Source organism: Gordionus sp. m RMFG-2023, chromosome 5 (genome assembly GCF_954871325.1).
Source record: "Gordionus sp. m RMFG-2023 chromosome 5, tfGorSpeb1-WG-v2, whole genome shotgun sequence".
NCBI classification, from domain to species: domain Eukaryota; kingdom Metazoa; phylum Nematomorpha; class Gordioida; order Chordodea; family Parachordodidae; genus Gordionus; species Gordionus sp. m RMFG-2023.
In genome coordinates this window covers 1,479,156-1,503,076 of record NC_088779.1, presented here as the reverse complement: position 1 = coordinate 1,503,076, position 23,921 = coordinate 1,479,156, and the positions used below count along the sequence as shown (strand labels likewise).

The 23,921-nt window shown below is 28.2% G+C and overlaps 1 protein-coding gene across 1 annotated transcript in view; it reads right to left on the bottom strand.

Moving 5' to 3' along the window:
- The window catches only part of LOC135929263 (sodium- and chloride-dependent glycine transporter 2-like), a 37,849-nt gene extending 17,630 nt beyond the window's left edge, over nucleotides 1–20,219 (bottom strand). The window contains exons 1-5 of the mRNA XM_065465766.1: nucleotides 20,018–20,219; nucleotides 17,980–18,111; nucleotides 17,409–17,643; nucleotides 12,019–12,151; nucleotides 8,957–9,091 (exon numbers count right to left, since the gene is read on the bottom strand). Coding sequence (XP_065321838.1) covers nucleotides 8,957–9,091; nucleotides 12,019–12,151; nucleotides 17,409–17,643; nucleotides 17,980–18,111; nucleotides 20,018–20,219 — 837 coding nt within the window. The remainder of the gene's footprint in view (nucleotides 1–8,956; nucleotides 9,092–12,018; nucleotides 12,152–17,408; nucleotides 17,644–17,979; nucleotides 18,112–20,017) is intronic.
- Nucleotides 20,220–23,921: the final 3,702 nt, after the last annotated feature.

The window sequence follows — 23,921 nt, the reverse complement described above, 5'->3', positions numbered from 1 at the left end:
TTTTTATTTGATACCCATATCAAAAAAAATTATTTTTACACACCCCCCCCCCTCCCTCTAGACAAAGTCATACCTACCAAGAGCAAGAATTAAGACTTTCAGTAAAACCATATTAAAATTAGTTTTTATTTGATACCCATATCAAAAAAATTATTTTTACACAACCCCTTCACCCCCTCCCCTCCTTGACTGAGTCATACCTAGATATGTGCGTCGCCGGTATTTTTATTCACCACGGAAAAGCCGTCGAATAAGATCATCGGATCGAACAGACTATCCGCCAATTTTTATTATGGCGGCTGCGCCGTAATAAAAATTTTTAGAAAACATATTAATTATATATATATATTAAATTATTATTATTTTAATTTGAATACTAACATTAATAAAATTAAAATATTGTATTCTTTTACTATATATATATATATATATATATATAATAGACTAATGTGTATCATTTACATTCATTCCTACATCAAATTTTATTTCCGAAACAAATCATATAAATTATTTTTATGGACGTGCTCGTTTTAAACCACCCTATATACAATTATGAAATAACAATTCTCTCTACTAATCATAAATCAAGTTATATCTGGAGGTACTTTGGAAATCTTATTTTGAAGAATAAAAATAAGAAAAGCACAATATTGCCTGATTAGATTTATTATGAACCTTGTTTAACATGATTTATTTTGACAGTAATTTATTTTTTTAGACTTATATTTATAAATATTTTATATTTTAGTTATGAAATAAAATGTTTTAGAAAAAATATAAGTACAAGCAATCTATCTCGTCACTTAATCAATTATCACAAACTATCAGAAAATGAATAATTAAATCCATTCAAAGTTTAGAAATGTTTTTAAAGCCAACACCAAGATGCATCAACAATATAAAAGAAAAATGGCTCTTAAGTTAATATTATTATTTATTATTATTCATTAAAAAATTTTAACTGGTTTGTTAAATTAATTTTATTTAGCTTTATTTTGAAAGTTCAAAAGAACTAAAAATTTAGTTTATTTATGGTCAGCTATTTGGAGATCTTTTTAATATAAAAATTTAATATATAATTTATTAAAATTGTGTATAACTTTATTTTGAAAGTTACTACTATATCAAATTAGTCATTTGTTTCATTCCAACTCTTACTATTATATTTTTAAATGTCTTTTTAATGTATAAACTTAATATATAATTTATTAAATTAATTATTTAAAACTTTATTTTGAAAGTTAATACTAAATCAAATTGATCATTTGTTTCAATCCAACTCTAACTATTATATTTTTTAAATATCTTTTTAAATATATTACTTAATATATAATTTATTAAATAAATTATTTAAAACTTTATTTTTTCCAGCTCTAATTATATTGTTTTTAAATATCGTTTTAAAGTATAAACTTAAATATAAAATTTTTTAATTAATTATGTAAAGCTTTATTTTAAAAGTTAAAACTTAATCTAATTTATAATTTGTTTCATTCCAGCTCTAATTATTTTGATGTTTTTTAAATATCTTTTTAATGTTTAAAATAAATATGAAATCTAATAGGGCGAAATTATGTTTTGATGTGCTGCTTAGATTTAATGCCATTTGATTCTATAAACAATAAAGATGACAGATTTTCTAAAGGTTTAAAATTTATATAAAATGAATATTAAAAAATAAATTGCCCAAAAAATAGAAATATAAGATAATTGATTCCTCGTCAGAATTGCCAAATAGGACAACCATTAGTCTAAGTGCCCTAGACGATGTTTATTTATCTATAAAGGAGCATGTTTTAAATTTGATTGATTCTGGACCAAAATTTTGTATCACTTTTGATTTATGCATCGATCATTTCAAGCGTCGAAATCATATCACATTTAGTCTTCATCATTTAGATGAAAATTTTGATTTAAAATATTTTACCCTAGCAACTAGAAATATGACTCAAAAGCATACTGAGGAAACCATATTATCGGAGATTGATGGTATCGTTTCAATTCAAAGCCAAAATAATATAGATGGTAACTGATGCTGGGGCTAATGTCAAAAGAAGCGTCAGATTAGGGGATTATGAGCATCATTTATGCCTAGAGCATGAACTTCATAATTTGGTTACAGTTGATGGCATAAAAAAAGTTACCAAAATTGATATTCTCATTAAAAAATTAGAGAAATTATTTAGCCCTTAGATATCGAGTAGATTTGGAATGTGAAATTGAGACTGAACATCGTAAATGTCTGCATTCAATTTATGAGACATGTAATATCTTAGATATTGATGATTCTGATCCCTACCTTGATGACCATTTTGAGTCTGAAATCGGATAATAGAAATGGCATTGCACCATCCAATCTAATTAATTCAAAAACTTTAAAATTAGATTGCCCTACCCGCTGGCATAGCATATATGCTAGAAAGTGTTCGCAGTGTAGACAAAATTCCTATAAATAATGTTATATAAAATAGGAAAACAATCTTTAAAACTCTTTAATAATGAATGGGAATGATTGATGAGCTTTACGCAGTATTAAACCCATTCCGAGAGTCGGTGGAATTTCCTTCTTCCCAAAAGGGATCGACAATAAACTCTGTTATTATTTCGCAGTGAAATAGAAACCCATATACAAATCAATAGATCTGATTGCTCAGATATTATTTACTTTTAAAATAAAATATGAAGAGAAAAAGCTTGACCATAGGTTTCCCATTACTGAACTTAATAGATATTAGCGACTCTACTTGATCCCAGATTTCAAAATCTTAAAGTTGTTTCAGAATATTTAAATTCTAATTCTGCGACATCATTGCAATTTTTAATTCGACATCCAAAACTTTTAGAGCATGATAGAAATGCACAGAGTGAAAGTCAAGTTGAGGTCAAACATCAAAAATCTAGAACAAGAATGCCATATTTTGCTCAGCCAAAATAATATCCCAGAAGAGGACACATTAATCTTTTGGAAGAAAAAGCGACTGGAACTTCCTATGCTTTTTAATGTAGCTAGGAAGGTTCATTGTATACCTGCACAGCAAAAGATCCATTGCTGGATTAATACTCAATGCTAAAAGGACTTCTTTATGCCCCACAAATCTTGATAAAATACTGTTTATTCATGACAATTATAATTTTGCTAAATCTGAATTCTGACTTATTATATTTCATACTTTATATTTTGCTTGCATTCCAAATTTATTTTAATTATAATAGAAAATCAATAGAATATTTCTTATATGTGTTGTTGATGTGACTATGATCAGAGTTTCCTTAGTCTATTTCTGAGAATGAGAAAATACATAAATATGGATTGGAGTGAGACAGAAAATAATTTAAGATCAATTAAACTATGTTAACAATTTATTAGAAAAGATCGCCCAAATAAATGATAAAAATTGTAATATACATTAATTTATAAAATAAATTCATTAAAAAAATAAATTGATTTATAAATTAAATTCATTAAAAAAAATTTTAAAATAAATATTACGCCGCCGCCGCCGCCGCCGACAATTTAGTAGACGGCGGCAAAATCGGCGCGCTGCCGAACGCCGATAAAAAATTTTTAAAAAACCGCCGCCGTTGATTGAGACATCCGCACAGGTCTAATTATAGGGTTGCAGGTGACAATGACCTGTATAATACCCTAGACTAACGATTCATTCATTAAAAGACATTTTTAAGCGTCGTTAAAAGCAAATCAGCTGGATCCGCCATTTTGGTAACACATATATTAAATTGATAACTTGCTTCCTTATTATCTCGATGATCAGGCAATTTCTTTAATAAAGTTTGCATCAGATACAGGAATGAATTAGGCTCTCGTTTAAAATTTTAAATAATGATTAGTGTAACCAAGATGGCGTCTCCAGCTGATATGCATTGATGTACACTTTTAAGTCTAGGTATTATATATGTCATTGGCAGGTGCCTTATTGGGTAATACCTTAAAAACAAAGACCATTTAGTTGTAAATTAAATAGGTATGAAAGTGCTTAAAAAATACTAATACCTAACTTATGTAAATATAAGAAAAATAGTTCAAATTTAAAATATATATATACAAACCAGAGACCTGCAGAGGTACCAATTGCCCTGCCCGCTCCGCTCCGGATTTTTTTAAGAAAATCTTCCGCGCGGAGAATTTTTTAAAAAATTATCACGGCCAGCTCGCCTTTTTTTTAAAAAATAAAAAAAATTTTTAGCCCCGGCTTCCGCATTTTTTTTTAAAAAATGTATCATATTTATTATTGATTTTTTTAGCTAATCACGGCGATTTCAAATATTTAGTTTTCAATATATGGTCCCGCTCGGATTTTATTTTTTAAAAAAATATTCCAGGCCCTACCAGGGTATATTTTAAAAAAATTAAAAAACGGCCCGGCCCCAGCCCGACCCCTAAACCAGGTCTCTGATATAAACCTTATTTTGATTTTAAAAAAAATAAAATCAGAAGAAATTTAGAAAAATAAAATTTAAAATTAGAAGAAAAAAATGTAAATGCCATTCTTTTCCATTTGCGATCTTTCTTTCTTTCTTTCTTTTTATAAAGTTGCAAAGTTGCGGGAGAACAAAATATAAAAATCTTTATAAAAAAAAGTTTAGTTTACGAATCCCAAATCAACTACCTTTTAATTCCAAGAATTCTATATACACTTCGAGCGTCTCGGATCTTTCAATATGACGTCAACCTCGCTTCACATGAACTGGAAATTAAACGCCTAACAGAAGATATACTCAATCTTAAATTTGGGGAGATATCATGGCTACAGGCTACCTTACCAACCAAATCCGGCGGTATTGGTATAAGGTCACCTTCCCTACTTTCTGTTAGTGCGTTCATATCCTCTCGCTTGTCCTGCGAGCCATCATTCAAACGCTAACAAAACATCCTGACCTCTTACTCCAACAGGCAATTGATCTATGGAAGTCCCTCTCATTAGTCGATCCTCCATGGTCGGCATTACAGACCCTAGTTGGCAACTCCGTTGCATTCCTTAAATCGAGGAGCCAACCAGAGGACCATTCTCTACTCTTCTCCATTTCCGAAAGTAGTGGATACGATTTTCTTGAAGCCTTCCCATCCCGAAACCTTGACCTGCTCCTAAGCAATGATGAGTTACGTCACGCCATAGGTCTTAGACTGAATTGCGATATGGTAATACCTTATAACTCTATCCTCTGTCAAACGTCGGTCAACTCCAAAGGCCGTCACTCTCTACATGCAACGATACCATTGCCAGGGCCTTAAAATCCCCGGCATCCCATCAACCCTCGAACCTACTGGCCTTTACAATTCAGATGGTAAGCGGCCCGATGGTTCGACTATGATCCTTGGTAGAGGGGGAATTCCTAACTTGGGATTTCTCATGCATCGATCCTCTTGTCCCTTCCAATATAAATAGAGACGCCATACTAGATGCCGAGGCGAATAAATTAGCTAAATATTCACCATCTCTACCCGCCAATTATACATTCCTACCATTAATCGCCACAACCTTAACGTCGTTCGGCTCTCATGCCCTAGACTTCTTTAAAGGGCTAGGAAAACGGATCTCTGCTAGGACCGAGAATCCCAACGAAGGATTCTACTTACGCCAAAGATTAGCCATAAACATAGTAAAATACAATTATCTCAGCTTTATTTTTTCAATATCCGAAACTCAGTAATTGAACATTCTATATGCATAGTATAGACTTTGGCCATTTTGTTGCATATTATTATAATATTAGCGCTAAATTTATATTAATCTATAATTAATCTATGTTATTCTATTAATTTATTCTACTAATAATGTAATATTACTTAATTAATTTATATTATTTATTGATTGATTAATTCTTTTTGGTAATTTTTTTTTGAATTGATTAATTTTTGATTTCTGCGTTAATAAATTATTATATATTTTTAAAAAAAAAAAATTTTATAAAATATTAATTTATTAAAATTTTGAAAATATAAATTTCAAATTTTTTCAAATAGTTTGAATATTTATTGTAGAATATGTTAATATTCTATCATTACTAAGTACAACTACAATATTAGTTTTGTTGAGAATATTATATTTTAAAATTGTATTCTTCTCGATTTAGTGTTGAATTTGAGTGTTTCCAAAATTGGCATCTTTTTATGTTAATAGAGAGAAGATAAAAAATATATTATACAATACTTAATAGGTATAAATTTATATTACCTTAATTGTGTCCTCAATAACTACGTTCCAAAAAAAATTATACATGATTATAAAAGTTTTTAAAATCATACGGTATGTACTATCCAAGTATAACGCTATTTACGATTTGATCTCTATTTTGAATTTATATCTATATTTGTTTTTACTGGGATTTAGTCGAGGTGAATATGACGGAAGATATTAAATTAGATTTTTATAGCCATCGATAAGATGTACCGTAATTTGTTTAGCGAAGCTAATGAAATACCGATATGTTTGGCTATATCATATATCTTTACCTTTTTCCATTTCAAGTTTTGGGATAACGATTTTTTTACTATTTGATTTTCTCTTTTATTCCAACAATTATATTTTCTTTTTGGGGTTTTAAATTGGCGGTGAGTTTAAAAGGTTTATTATTGTAGAATTAGCACTAGTGCTGGAATGGAAAATGAATATCTTAGATAAAAATGAATTATCAAATATTGATGATGGAATTTGTGATAATATTTTGATAAATTATTATAGAGGAATTTCTAAAACTACCATTAGTATTATTGGATAAAATATTATTAATATTAAACATTTTTAATTTAAAAAATTTTTTATTTTGTATAATATAAAGTTTTATGAGAAATAATTTGCTTAAATTATTAAATTTTTCGTCTATTACATAAATCGAGGCATTTGTTTTAAGCACTATAAACCTATTTAATATACCATTTAATGGTTTTTGTTTTTAAAGATAACACCAAATAAAACACCTTCAACCCTGTATATAAAACATCATAATGGCGAAGAGTGGTACCAATGCAGAATGTGCCAAGGCTGAGTATATGGTGCATGTTCAACTTCGATAAATTTTTATGTGTCAAAAATGTTTATTAGATTAATCAAAATTTCAATTTTTTATTTATAATTAGCTTCAATTTATAATTACTATAATATTTTTTTATTTTTTTTTTAATAGACAAAGCATTTTATTTTTCGATTTTCATTAAAATTACAGAGGATTAAAAAATATATATTAAAATGGATATATTAAAAATTAAATATAAAAAAAATAAATATATAATATATATATAATCTATGAAGACATTAAAAAGGACTATAAAAAAATATATATATATTTTAAAAAAGGGGGGGGGGTATATATCATCCAAGAGAAGAGTGAATACTTAAAAAATAGGTAAAATCCTTCATTGGGGTCCCCTGAGATCTATCTCATTTTTTTTCCTATAATTTTAATGAAATTGAGGGCCTCGTTTCCAAACATGCCTAGGGTATTGCTAACGATAGGAATAAACATAGTGTTGGCGCGGCCAGCGTATTTATATTTTTTAAGGATTTCTGCCTTTTCGATAGCAGAAAATGAGAGGTTAGACTTGGCAGCAAAATCAACGCAAGTGTAATCCCATGTTAGCGGAAGACCATTAGACCAGAGTATGAGAGAAATACCATCCGGGCGTATGGCGTATTCGTTTGAAAGACCCACTGGTTCGAAGGTAGATGGGATATTAACTTTTTTCAGGGCGGCTAGTAAAATGTTATTGATAGATTTATGACGAGGTTGTCGTCCACGGGAGAACTTGCAGTGCAAGGGATGGTAAGCCTTCAATTCAATGGGCTGACCACAATCGATGCAGATGGAGGGAACTACGACATTACAGCCGAGGCGGAGGGCTATAGATATACGTAGCTGTTCGCCAGTCATGAGGAGGCCAAGATTGGCGCTGGGGATGGCTTCCAACCATTCTTAGCCAGAGTTTGCATTTAGTACCAAATTATTGGGATTTTCCTCAAAGGGCCTGTTCGAAATAAGATATTCAACGGAACGGGCGATCAGAGGAGCATCCCAGTCTTTTTGGGTACTGGAAGCGGGACGGCTAAGGGTGGGAGAGCAGTTGTTGTCCCAAGAGGTGAGGGCCTGTGAGAGGTCAGTATCTGAGGGAGTAGATCCATTGTCGATAATAGATTGAGCAGCAAGACGAGATGAGATAAAGGCTGAGAGGGAAAGTTGTAAGGGGGATCGGATACCAATACCACCAAACTTGCATGGAAGGGTGGCCTGGAGCCAAGATGAATTGGAGAATTTAAGATTTAATATGTTTTCTAGGAGATCCTTAATTTGGGTTTCGTCACTATAGCCTTAAAAAAATCTATGGTTTAAAAAGCCCGTCCCTTGAAATGCTTTATATAACCCCGCTATCGTAGCTTGTTGGACAAAATTTCCACATTTACAAAAATATAATATTATTAAATTTTTTTTATAAAGCCCCTCTGTAAGAGTATAGTTGCAGGTATCTATTCATATATTGTTTTTTATAATATCTTTAAAAAACAAAAAAACAGGAGTTATTAGCCGATATAACAAAACAATCTTCCTATAATTTAAAAAAACTTACTATATTATAAATGTACTTTGGTTAATCATTTAGTGATTTACTATTATTATTAAGTGGTTTAATTAAAAAAAATTCATATGTAGCTTTGATTATTTGAATTTCGTTTTGGATATTGATAGTGTTAATTAGGGATTTGATAAAATGTATATTACAGGTAACACACATATCAAAATATTAAATTGGATTTTCTTCATTATATTTTTAATTAATAAATAATCATTTTTACTTAATTAGGATCGAGAATGTAAAATATTTCTAAAGAAATATTAAATCCATAAATCAAATCTATAAAAAAAAATATAATAAAAATTTTTAAAAAAAACTTAATTAATCTTAAAACCTTATAAATATACCGTATTTTATTTGGAGGGGCATAACCTTAAAATGAGTTAGTAATTTCCAATTGGGTCTGATAAAGTATAAAATTCCGTTGAAGGCCCCTGGCAGGAAAAGACTTCTTATCAGCAAAATGGTCAGCATAACGTATGGAAATGTAGCAGTAAAATACACTATCTTTTGAGAATATTTTTTAAAAAAAAGTGTAAAGTGACAATCTGGGTTATTTTATGGGATTGTGATTTTTCGCATTCATTTTAAAAAAAAGTCAGGGGATGTTTGGTAATAAGTCCTAGGACACACCCTTAATGCTTAATAGATGTTTTAACTTAATGAACAGAGCTAGGAATTTTTAATAACTGAGTTAAAATTGTCTAAGATATCAGAGATTTCGTCACATTATTAGGATAACCAGGAAATCCAATTATTGATCGTATATTGTATACTTTTAGATATGTGTTGAAGTCTATGAATTATATCATCTAAGGTGCATGAATAAGGTGTTTAATTCAATTGCTAAAGTATAATTTAGAAATCTAATTAACCATTACTAATGATGGGATCTAAATTATGATACAATGATATTGTCCGATATTTTTTAAAGGAATAATTCCTTTTAGAGTATAAGATTTTGGCAAAGTTTTCACTTGGTGTAGCCTACGAAAGTGAAAGGGAATTATTTTCATCCTTCCCTTACTATCAGGACTCGAATAGATTATTTGATAAATTTTACAGTTTTTTTGGAAAAGGATCTGACATTAAGAGAAAATATAATGAATCCATACAGAAATTTTAATTTTAAAAATTGTATTTTTTATAATTATATAATATATTTTCAAATTAAACAACTTAAAAAACTTATTATTTAAATTTTTTTCATATTTAAACGCTGCAAATTTTTAAAGATAATTGAAGCAATTGTCCTATATATATGCTTGCTGTTTATGTTGCATTCAAAGAGGAGAAAAGGATACCATGTTCATGTCATACATTTACATTTGTTTTTGTTTAATTGTTTCCCTGAAAGAGCTTTAAGTATAAATAGTGTAAAAAAGATGGTATACAATATCTTGAATCTGCAGTAAACAGCAAGCTAAGTCATTCCATTAGGTAAGACATAAAAATGAGATATGGAAACTCGGTATATATCATGATACAAAGTTTTCTAAAAATCATATGATGAAATACAAGTTTACCTGTGCTTAACATACAAGAATTAAATAAATTATCGACCATTATATAAATATTATGTACCAGTTAGATATTCTTTTTTCACTATTTAAAGAATGCTCAGATAATCTGAATGCAGATCTCATCCTACTATAAATAAAGTTTATTTATGGAAACAACTATGAAAGAAATTTTGTCAACCTTCAAAAGGTGATATAGTAAAAAAATCAAAATTCTAAGAAACGGAATAATATCTCTTTTAAAGGAAAGATTTTTTTTTATGCTTAAATAAAATTTCAAAAGTCTTAAGTTTTGTAACAGATGATGAAAAGGCTGATATATTTATATAAATTTTAAAAAAATGCTAAATAATTAAAAATTCGATGATATGCATAAGGCAAGCCTCGAAATCTTCTATACGTTTAGACCTTTGCTCCTTCTATGAACAAAATTTTCGGGCTTGCATAATATTTTTCTGGATAAAATATTAATGCCACCAACTATAAATTTCCAATTTTTCTAATTCATCCTACATTTTAGAGAATTTCTAGATTATTCTAATTCTGATGAGGCGAAAACACCTATCAATTAAAGTTGGCTTCCAGTGAAAGATTGTTTCTCTATAGTCCAATCGCTTATTAGAAGAAAACGAACACGATTTAAAATGAACATTTTTTTGTAAAATAAAAATTTTGATCTATAAATGGTAATTCATGTTGTTTGTTATTTAATATGAATTTAAAGAAATAAAAAAAAAAAACCAAAAATAAATTCAAAAAAAAAAAACCGTTAAATTTAGCTTGAGAAATTTGGGGAAAAAAAAAATTTAAAAAACCGTAAATTTTTGGGGGGCGATCATAATTTTGTCTTTCGTGAGCGGGCAGCTCGGGTCAAAAAAATTTTTCGGCAGCAAGAATGAAAGGACGTAAATTTTATCTTTGCCACCGTTAGCGGGAGAGTCGGGAAATAATTAGGTCCGGTCCGCCTCTAATTGTAATATATCTTTTTAGATTAATTATGGAGGAGGTCGTAGTAAATCGAATAACTTACATGTTAGAAAGTATATACATAGACAAGAATTAATAATAAAGATTTACCCCCTTTTTCATAAAAAAAAAAAAAAAGGAGAGATATTGAAAGATGTCAGCATTTAGAATTAATTTTAACAGATAAAAAGCAGTGGAGGAAATGATTCGCAAAAATCTTGCGGAGGATGAGTTGTGATTTAACCAAATATCATTGATTCAAATATGTTTCCTAGTGTTTTATAAGTGGTTCGACTCTCGCAGATAGCAAAAAAAAATAACATTGCATTACATTATATAGTCTCCTTAAATTTTAAATACATTAGGGAGATACGAAAACGATCGGTTTTTGATTATGGAGATTATTGTGTCTTAATATTCTTGTTACAGTGGCCGTATATGAAATATCATAGATGTTTTTCCATATTAAAACTGTTCAAAGATTATTAATGATAGTTTTTATGCATCAACAGCGATTGCCATTAGCAATTATTCTATTGAATGTAACTTTAAAAGATACAGAAATGCTCCAGCAAAAAAAAAATTAAAATGGAATTTAAGGAATGGCATTTCTTTTTTTAAAAAAATTTGATAGTTTTAAGAAAATTTTCGAAATAAGTTGATTTAATATATAAAAAAAATCAGATTTAAGGGAAATCAAAGTTTTTCAGAACTTTCAGTTGCGACCCAATGCTCAAAATCTTCCTCGATTTGGCTTCTATAGCTTGTTTCATCGCGAAATGAATATGTATATCGTCGAAAAAAATTTAGTAATAATATCAGGGATATATCTAATGGATTTTGTAGAATGTTTCGAATTATGTAACTATATTATATGTTATATTAGAATTCATAAAAAGCCTATTATCTTGCTACGTTATTATACATAATAAAGAATCAAAGTCTAACCTTTCCCGTGGATTTAATACCCTTTATCAAGCATAGGTATGCTATGATCCATGCCAGTATGAAATATCCAGCTAATTTCCAATTCATGGTTCCCATGTGATGAAGCCCTTCGGATACGTTTAGTACCTTATAACTAATTGATTTAAAACAAAATATAAATGAAATAAATTATTATTTAAGTAAAGGAATTAAATATATTATATATTTTTTAAAATACTTAGTAGAGATCTGCAAAGTTAGACCCGGCCTGTATCCGAGCTCGGCCCGACCTGAACGAGCTACGGGCCGGGCTCGGGCCTAATTCTATTTAAAGTAATCGGGTTTGGGCCGGGCCTAATATTTTTTAAAAAAAATTTCGAGTTCTAGCCTGGCCGGCAAAACTTATTTTTAAAAAAAAATTAGCAAGGGGTCTGTGTCCACCTCCCTTTCTCATTCCGCACATATCATGTAATTGAAATCGTATGAAGTCAATACGGCAAAACATTTCGGCTAATGAATTATCGCGAATGTATTACCGCGAAAACAATATCGCGAATGCATCACGGGTCTATAATAGATCATCAATTAATATATTTATATTTTCAGGATATTTTAATTTTGTTATCTTTTGGGATTGCAAGTCCTATAATATTTTTCCACCTATTTCAATATTTCTAAACCTATTTAGAAAAGGTTCCAAGAAGCTGAGATATGGACTGATTCATAGAGAGAAAGATCATCAAATAATACTTTTTTCATATATCCAATTATTAACTTAAAAAACGCTATCACTATACTCAATGCTCTAATAAAAAAATTAATGAGATCAGCTAGATTAATACAAATAACAACTATGAAAATGAAATGATTTGCTTTAAAAATTCCCTTTAATAATTTTTAAAATTTATTTATACATATTTTCAAATCAATTAAACAACAAAAGTATCGAAATAGAATATTTATAATAACAAATTATAAAGTAACGAGTAACGTAAAAACGTAAAGTGTTTTACAAAAAAACCTTCATGGGATTTAATTATTTGGGGTCTCGCATTCGTGGTCAGGTTGAAAAGGTCTTATCAATAATTCAATATTTCTGTTTTTTTGTAAAATTATGTAAAGTAAATCGTTAATAAGGTTTAAAAAAAATGTGTATACGAAATAGGAAATTATCGGGAAAAGGAAATAAGAAATTTTGTATATTACCAGGAATTGTTCTATAGAGTGTGCACAAGAATAAATGTAAATTTAATGTAAAAGTTATTTTTTATCATTAATTTAACTAATCCTAATTAAGTGGGTAGTTTAATTATTTAATAAAATAATGCACATTAGTGATCTACATCGGGCCCTAATTTTTCAAGCCAGGCCCGGCCCGAATTTATTTAAATATAGAAATTAATTTTTATAATTACTCAAAAATAAAAGACATTATGCTATATGGCGTTAAGTTTCAAATAAATTTAAATCAAACATTTTTATTTTACATAAAAAATTCGATGGGAAATTGATAAATTTAGATGTATTTAAAAAAAAATTCCAAGGTCCAGCCCGATTCGGCCCTCTAATACACATAAAATGGATAGAAAGTAAAAATGTTAATAATTTTAAGTTACAATGGCAGGGGAAAAAGTGAATGAGATAACCGCGAGAGTTTTTTAAAAATAATTTTACGAATAGTAAAAAATATGTTAATCATGAATAAAATCAGAGAGGTTAAAGGATCTAGATACAAGTATCTAGATTATGTATCTAGATATAAAAATGTGGTATCTGTATCTAGATATTGATTAAAATATTTGTATCTAGATATTATTTTAGACGATATATCTGTATCTAGATCCATTTAAAAAGTATCTTGTAACAACTCTGAATAAAATAGATGTGTATATTTAAATTGATATTTTTTTGTAATGACTTAGTGGTGAGAAAAATGCTAGTTAATTTGTTCTTCTTTAATCTTTAATATATAGTACAAGAGTGTAGCATTGGAAAGATCGTTGGCAAGAAGATAAGTGTAATATTTTTCGTTTTTCGAGATAGCTAATTGTTTCTATTGGCGAGGTTGTGCCCAAAATGCTTTTGGAAAAAAACCTCATGATTTAAAAATTTTGGGCAAATTAAAAACAAAACAATCTGGCACACAGCCAAGTTTTATAAGGCTGTGTCCTAAATATTTTTAAAAAAAAACCTCAAAATTTATAAATTTTCGCAAATTAATAAAATTATAAAATATGTCGGATATTTTCCATCATTTTTTTTTATAAAAAAAAACAAACAAAAAAAATGATTTAAAACAACCAAAAAAATGATTTAAAACATCCAAAAAATTGATTTAAAACAACAAAAAAAATGATTTAAAACAATCAAAAAAATGATTTAAAACAACCAAAAAAATGATTTAAAACAACCAAAAAAATGATTTAAACCAAAAAAATGATTTAAAACAACCAAAAAATGATTCAAACAACCAAAAAATGATTTCAAACAACTATTCTATTTTTTACATTAAAAATAGCTTATGTTAATTTTGGAGAATATTATAATTTTTTGTTGAATGAAATTATTTTGAATGCCGATAATAACTAAGTGAGAAAAAAAAATATACGTACCTAGTAGATTTTAAAATGTGTAGAAATGAAATTTTTTTTTATGTGATCTTTGCAAGGCAGAATTTTTTTAGAGGAGAGATAAAAGATTTTTTTTTGTGTTAGTCTGATATTTGGGTTACTAAATAAATATAATGAATTTATGGGTAGCAAATAGTGAGAGGTAATTAGAGGGAAGATTTTTATTATTTCTTTGTTGTAGACAGAGCAATCATTAACAATACTGGTGAGCGAGTTGATATTTTTTAGTAAGGCATGGATGTACGGCTTTCCCGAGCCCGGAGCGTAGAAACACCAGATCCAACAGGGAAGATGGAGCACAGTGGTACTTCTGTAGGTGCTGTTTGGTTCAGGGTGTGGGAAGGACATTTAGAACGACTTTCCGCAGGCGGGATTACCAAAGAGACAACTAAAATGGGTCGGAGGTCATGGCTTCACCATGAAACGTCGTTGAAACCTAAGTAACGTAAACACGGAGACTTTTTAGAGTCGATGAAGACCCAACAAGGCAATTCATCGGCCAAGGAGAATATTTGGACCTCTGGGTCGAGCCGCAGGAGTTGGAAGAGCTATCGGCAATATTGTCTGTAGGGACTCTTCCCCACTGGAAAATCTTGGTTTTATCGGTGCGAGAGGTGTCATAAATGCATATATGATTTATAGATTTATACGTTATTTTGGGTATTCGTAGGATGTCCCATCATCCAGGTGAATGAATTCTTTATTTTGGTAATTGAACTCAATTTTGAGAATCATTGCAAATCGCGTTTGGCCTTGTGTAAGGATTTTATGTTATTATTTATATTATGGGATTTTATATTATTTGTGATTCCTCCTTCGACACATAACACTAATTTAACGAATTCCCTCCTTCTAGAACAAATATAATTTAATAAATTCACTCCTTCTAGAACAAATACTACTTTAACGAATTCCCTCCTTCTAGAACAAATATTATTTAATGAATTCACTCCTTCTAGAACAAATATTATTTAATGAATTCCAGAACTTTTTACTACAATTAATTTATCAAGTTCTAAATTTAAAGGTGACCCAAAATCTACCATTTTATAGTCGATTCCGCTTAGTGTTATAAAATTACCTAACTTTGACCATCTCAATTACGGATTGCGGATTAATCAAGCTTTTAGCGTAAAAAATTGAATTAAGCCTCAAATTTGAGTCTCAACATGAACATTGATTGGAATATTTTTGGTTAGAAAGATGGCCACGTTGTTTTTATAGTTGACTACAGTTAGGTTATTTAACGACACTAATTCCGCTTAAATATAAATAACGCAAATAAAATAGTTCACTTCACGTAAATATACTACAGATAAGCAAAATAAAATATAAAAAACCCAAAACATATGTATGAGCTAGTGTTGTTGAACCTCTCGATTTGATCCTATTTTTAAAAAAACTACCAACTCTATATTTAACCTTAGAATAGTATTACGCAGGCCCGAAGATTTTGCTCATAGATGACAACAAAGGTTTATATATCAATTAGCGAAGTCTAGAGGCTTAGGCAACATTTTTCTGGCTAAAATCTTGAATTAGATGACATATATGATAACTATATTGGCACTGATTTTCTGTTAATCCTGTTTAAAAATTTATAATATTTATTTTTTTTTTTCAAGTATTTTGCCCGATCCCTATTATAGGTTCATTTTTAGGGTTCTCACTTGGTCCGTTAGCGGCAATAAATATAAAAATGAAATCACCACCAAATTATATACCCGATATTTGTGATTGCATGCGAACGAATTCGTGGCGATGTTTCAGCGGTATTAGAAAATGCATTCGCGATTATGCTTCCACGGTTATACATTCGTTGTGATGTATTTATTTCAAGCAACGATTATGTCAGGAGGGTTCGAACCGAACCCGATGAAGAAAAAAACCCCGGGTTTTGGGGAAAAAAAATTTGAAAACGAACCGAACCTGAACCCTGTTTATAAAATTGTCAAAACCCCGAAACGAACCCGAGAATTGTATTCGAACCCGGGTTTAACCGGGTTCAACCGGGTTCAGTGTATTGTTTAAATTAATACAAGATATTCGTATAATTGTAAATTACAAATATTATCAATTTACTTGACATTTTATAATATTTTCAAATTTCCAATTAAGTGAAGTGTTAATAAATTTTAAACAACTTAATTCATGTACTTCCATTTTTAAATTTTATTTAAAATTTAGGCTCAAAAGATTCCTATAATGGATCGTTAAATAAATTTTAAACCATTAAATTCAATTACTTCATTTATTTTTTAATTTTTTTTAATTTATTCTCAAAGATTATGAATTGGGAGGGAAATGAAAGTGAACAAGTTCAAAGTAAAAATTATTATAAGATATTCATATTATTAATTTTAAAAAAAATACGTATAAATAAAAATTTTTTAAATCTATACATAACTACGCTTTGTATTTTTAACTATATTTTTGCATATAAATAAAATAAAAAAATTTATTTTTTATACCAAATTTATGTCTAGTTTTTTAATTATGATTTAAATATAGAGTATTTTTTTTTCAATTCAAAAATTCTTAAACTCGAGCTGAACCCGGAACCAAACCCGGTTCAAAATTTCCTCGAACCGAACCCGAACCGACCGAACCCGAACCCGGACAAAAATTTTGCCGGGTTCGCATTCCTGCTCACAGTGATGCATTAACGGTAGTATATTCGCGGAATTATCTTTTCGCGATAATCGACATTCACGATAATTTTATCTCCCTCTGTAGTTTAGTTTAGATATGAAATAAAATAGAATATAAAAATATATTAACTGCCAAAATTCGAAGGTTGAAGTAGATCTACTCCTTAGATCTCCAATCATGGTTTCATTCCTGTGAACCTGATCTTTTAGCACGATACAGGAAGGAGAATTCCATTCGTGATTGCACTGACTCCAGGGAAGCGTCGAGGTGAATGAAGAAAATAAGTAAAACAGTATAAAAGCGACGATTAAATTGTAATACACATTGCAGATAGTTGTAATGACCAGGGTTCCTATCCCAACACCTTTTAATTTATTTTTTTTAAATATCTATTATATGGATAAAAACTCTTAATTTTACAAAAAAAAAGAAGGTGGTAAGGGAGTTTATTTAAAAAAATATATTCCAGAAAAGTAGGAAACTCTCAAAGTTGTTAAAGGATTCTAGATACAAGTAACTAGATCCCGTATCTAGATATAAAAATGTGGTATCTGTTTCGATTAAAATATCGGTATCTAGATATTAATTTTCAGACGATGTATCTGTTTTCTAGATCCATTTAAAAAGTATCTTTTAACAACTCTGGCAAACTATAAATAAAAAGTTTTTATAAAAAACATTAATTTACTAAGGTATATACCTCTAAATAGTGGACATATGTCCCACACTTTGATGGCGCCTTTATTAGAAAATTGACCCAGTGAAACCTCGAGAAAAAAGAGTGGAATTCCGCAGGCAAATAACATCAAACTGTAAGGGATCAAAAAAGCACCTTTTTTAAAAAAGTTGTATTTAAATATTCATAAAATAATGCAAAAAAAAATTAAATCATTTTATCTTTTCTTTTCTTCTTTCCGATTTCTTCGTTGGTAATAAAATGTAAGATTAAGTAAAATATTTTATACGTATTCCTGGAAATAGGCCTTTAAATGAGAGTTTATAAGATACAGATTATTTGTTGATTGTCAAATGCCTCCTATGCCCCTTTCTCTCCCCGAAAAATGTGAATATGTCATAAAATTAATATATTTTAAATAAGTTAGAAATTACTTTTTTTTTCGAAAAAATAACTATAAAAAATTTAACAAACCAAAGATCTTCCAAGCGGGCATAAAAATTCATAAAATTAATGTGTGAATTTAAAGAAAATCCTGGATGTGTCTTATGAATGCTCTATGAATTTAACATGTTACAGTTATATACTTCAAAAATATTTTTTAAAATTTGTATTTGCAACCTTCTTTACCACGTATTCGCGACGAAATTATACAAAATATGCTGTATTTTTTGTGTTTTTTAATAGTATATATTTGCGCTAACTCCGAAATTCAGAGAAAGACAACTTGACATCAAAGTCATTCAATTCATTTTATCCAATCTTCATAAAACTTTACTTGATATTCAAGAATGAGCTGTGTTTAATCTGATTCCGACATTTTAAAAAAATAAGGGAAGGCAATAAATATAGAGAAGGAAAGGAAATTTAAGTGAAAGATAAAAGAAATTATAAGAAATAATTCTACTAAAAAAATATCACAATTTGTACCTAAAAAAAATATAAATAACAAAATAATTAATATTCATAAAAATTTGGACTTAATAATTTTCTTTTGCCCTCTATATAACAAACTATTTTTAAATAGCTGTCTAAGAGGAATGCTAAGTTCTTCTTCAAAAATCATAGACTAACCCTTTTACAGGGTTTGCTTGGCCTAAATGTAACTTGATATTAAACAATTTAAAATTTGGGGAAATCATAATATGTAATAATGAATGAAATGTATATAAATTTCTTTTGTCGTTACTTTAAATATATTAGTTATTTCAAATTTAGTTACTTTAACGAACGATACTATTTAAGTATAAAATGCAAAATTGATCATAATTATTGGTGCCTGTAAAATAATCGAAGAAAGTAACGTCGTTTACTAACTGAGTTACTTATTCTCAGGAACAGGAACGCCATTTGTTGCTTGTTTACATAGACGCATTAATATTCAGCACCATGCGGGTATTTTTTTTAAAAAATTTAGGCCAGAGGATCTTAAAAAAAAATTAGGGCCATCCAAGGACAATTAAAAAAATAATTTTAGGCCCGGTCAGGGTTTATTTGATGATATATTTAAATTACTACTTTTTGTAATTAAATTACAATTACAAAAAATAATTTAATCCATTATACTCTAAACTGAAAGGAAGAATGTCTATTATCATTTACTTGTAATATCAATATTAAAATCATAATTCTAAAGTATACATAGACTTATTATAAAGAAGATATAAAAATTGAATAGGTTCATGATATTTAACCCTTTATTCATAATGTGATAATAAGAATGTTTCGGAATTTCATAGTGCTACAAATAAAGCTAGCCATCATATCTTTGAGTGATAACATTTTAACTTTATTATTGCTTTAATGATCAGTCTATTTTTTATATTATAAGTAGTATACTATGTTTTCGTGAAAGAGACATTTCTAGCTCTTATCATTTGTGTAAAAAAGTTCTAATGTAGAATTTGCAAATAGTAAATTTTAGGCAAGGAAATTTTAGGGAAAAATTTACATTTTCTTAGTCCGTGCAGTATTTGCTATAAAGAGAAATTGACCCTTCCTCAAAAACTGCCCTTATTCCCCCTAAAAATCCCTTCCATATGCCAGGATTTCATATGTTTACCTCCTCCGTTCCTATAGCATAAATAAGGAAATCGCCATATGTTTCCTACCCCCACAGCGTACCCTATGAGAGAGAATATAAAATCTAGTTGACGATTCCAGCTCGGACGAGATCCTCTGCAATCATCATCATTGGTTTGAGCTGTTGAATCGAAAATGGCGCCCGAAGGAGTTACTTCTTCGGATTCTATAGAATTAGTCATTCTAAAATTAATTTTTCCAATTGAAAAAAAAAAGATTATTTTAAAAAATTCTCATTTAGTTTCTATTTAATTTTTTTTGATAAATATAATCATAGAGAAGTAATCATTTCTATATATCTTATTTATTTAAAATTGAATTCTTATCCTATATTCTTCCATTTTTCAATTCTTCTATGCCGATAAACTTCAGGACAAGGTGAACAATTAATAAGCAAATATTTTGAAACATTTAGCGATTGTAGTGTTGTCAAATTAACCTAACGTTTAGTCAACTTATAAAACAGCGTACCTATGTATTTATCCAAAAATATTCCGATCAATCTTCAAGGTGAGACTCAACTTAGAGGCATATACTTTAGTTTTTTTTAGGCTAAAAGCTTGACTATACCACCTCACGAGATGGTAAAATTTCGGTACTAACAACACTTATCGATTGATTGAGGATGATTCGATTCAAATATAGGTAAAATGCATTGTATTTTTTTTTTAAAAAGATTAAAATTTTTATTGTTACTTATTTGGGATCGGCTGGAATGAAAGGCGTGCCATGAGGGTCAGATTGTTTTAATATTTTTTTATCCGAATCAATTTATAGGACAAATTACATTTTTTTTGCAAAAAAAATTGAAAAATAAAAATTTGTATTTTATTTTAATTTTTTTTTCTAAATTTCAAATTTTTTTTAAAGAAATTTCCTAGGGCAGAAAGAATTTATGTTTATTTAAATTTTGTATTTTTTTTTTGTCTTTTTGCATTTTTTTGGTTTTTGTAATAATAAATCAAACCTAATTGAATTACAATACCAAATGTATTAAAAAAGATTTTAAAATAGTTTGAAGAATATTATTTTAAAAAAAAATTTAAAAAAATTTAAAAAAATTAATATACAAAGTTATGAAGTTAACGAAATCACAGCCAGAAAATTCGGCTCAGACTCAAGTCGACTAATTGATTCGAAATTTATTTATTTGTTAGCGTTGTTAAACGGCTGAGCCAAGCCGGCTTAGCCCCCTTAACTCAGCTTGTTTCAGAGTCAAAAACTGATTCGGGCTCAAGCCTAAAGGAAGATCCCATAATTAAAAAAAAAGGTCTACGACACTTATTTCATAGGTATGGCAAACTTTTGTTATTTTTCTACCGAATTGTGAATACGATATTGCAACGAGTATATTAATCTGCAAGAGTACGGCCCGATAAAATAACAACCAAATATTAATTTAATTAAAAATATTAATTTTTTAAAACCGCAAATTATTTCAAAGAATTTTTAAAAAAAAATTGAAAAGATCTTAAAATTTACATATTTTTAATATATTATAATGTAATGTTATTAATAATATTTTTTCTCTCAAAAGAGCAATAAATCAATCAAATATCTCATTTTCAATATTATTTTTTAGCCATTCGTAAGCCTTTCAAATTATAGACCTTGCTATTATTTAATATTTTGGTTATAAAATAAAATCCATGCTTTTTAAGTTTAATGTAAAAAAAAAATAGGCAAATTTATAATTTGTAAATAAATTAAAAAATAATTTATTTTTTAAAAAATTAAATAAAAAATATATTATTTTAGCTACAATATAAATATAAAAATTTTTTTCTCAAATTCAATAGGGTTTATGAAGCCCAGGTTGTTGGAAAAATTCTTGCTATACGGTCAAAATAATAGAGTTCCATTTGTTAACTTTATTATTTATATATGTTAGCGGCAATGTGTTTTTTCCGGCAATGTGTTATTTTTTCAACTTTAAAACAATATTTTAGCTCGTTTTTTTAAATTTAAAAATCTGATTTTACCGAAAATGAATTACAGCATGTTTGGAATATCTATCTTATGAATTGTAGAGAATTTTACCTTTAAATTTTGAGTTAATTATAATTTATATGAAAAATCTATGGAAGAAATAATATAAATTATATTAGGTTCAAAAGCTCATGATAAAATTATCTGAATTTCTTAGGGTAAGTATTCCCATGCTGGAATTCATTTCCGGTAAAATCAGATTTTTAAATTTAAAAAAACGCGTTTAAAAATTGCTTTAAAGTTGAAAAAAATAACACATTGCCGGAAAAAGCACATTGCCGCTAACATATATATTATCACATATTTGGTTTATTTTTGGATTAATAGTTTTTAATATAATAATTAAATAAAATATTGTAAGCGAAGAGAACTAACGAGACAATTTTTTATTTTTTTTTAAATTGGTTATCAATTTAACAAAATTATAAGTTAAAATGAAAATATTTAACCAAGATTTTTTAAAAATATAATATAAAAAATTTTTTTAAATTGTCTAATTTTTACTTTCTTTCTAACACTTTTTTATAAAGTAATAATATAAAAAAATATATATAATTTTAGCCATTAAATGGAAATACCTTTAAAATCATTCAAAAGTTGTTAAAAGATACTTTTTAAATGGATCTAGATACAGATATTTTAATCAAAAATCTATCTAGATATCGATACAGATACCACATTTTTAAATCAAGATATCCTTTAACAACTCTGAAACCATTTAAGTAATCGAGTTTCATAAAATTTAAAATAAAATTACAATAATATATATATTTTTTTAAATCTTCCAAACCCCCTCCTATAATTGGTAAAGGGTTGAATTTAAATATTAATTTTTTTTTAAACTAATTCCTTATATCAAAAATATAATGAAATAGGGATTGCTAGGTTTATAATATTGTTGTTAAATGGCTTTTAGCCAGAAAAAATACTCCCTAAGCCTCTAGATTTAGAAAGTTTATGTCTATATACCTTTGTTTCTTCTATGAGCAATATCTTCAGGTTTGCGTAATATTTTTCTGGATAAATTGAGTTAGCCGTGAGCGCTTACAACACTAGGTTATAACTGCTGTTTATAAATATGCGCATTCTTTATTTAATTCAATTACAAATAACAAATAAAAGTAAGCGGTATTCAAGAAAAATTAATCGTAAGATGTATCTTATTTTTTAATATTTTCTTAAAATGTGTATAAGTTATTTTAAAAAAAACTAAAATATTTAAAAAAATATCCATTACAAAAAGTATACTTGACTGGAGTGGAAGAAATTTTTTAAATATATTCATATTTATAATTAAAATTAGGCATGTGTGAGCTACCTAAGAGTTCTGGAGGGCCGTTCATGTGGCTCAACGAGAGGAATTTTCTAAAAGGATCAAAATGTATATATATATATTATAAGGTAAAATATTTGTTGATATTGAAGATAGAAATATCAATAATCAACTCGAACGATTCAAAGATGATGTTCGCTGGCCCTCAATATATAGTTATAGTAAGAAATCCTGGCCAGGCCTATTATTTTTTTTTGTAAATCAGAGCCGGAAAAAAATCGGACCATGCAAATGACACCTCTCTCTTTCTTTCTCTCTTTCTTTCTTTCTTTCTTTCTTTCTTTCTTTCTTTCTTTCTTTCTTTCTTTCTTTCTTTCTTTCTTTCTTTCTTTCTTTCTTTCTTTCTTTCTTTCTTTCTTTCTTTCTTTCTTTCTTTCTTTCTTTCTTTCTTTCTTTATCTGATAAAAAAAATTTTTTATTTAATCTAATTATCTTTAGCTTAAAAATAGTAATGATTTGTATTTATTTTCTAATACCTATAAAATAAATTATAATAACAACACTAGTTTTACTCACCCATTTGCGTCAAAAAACTTTAAAAATAACGATCATGACAATTGTC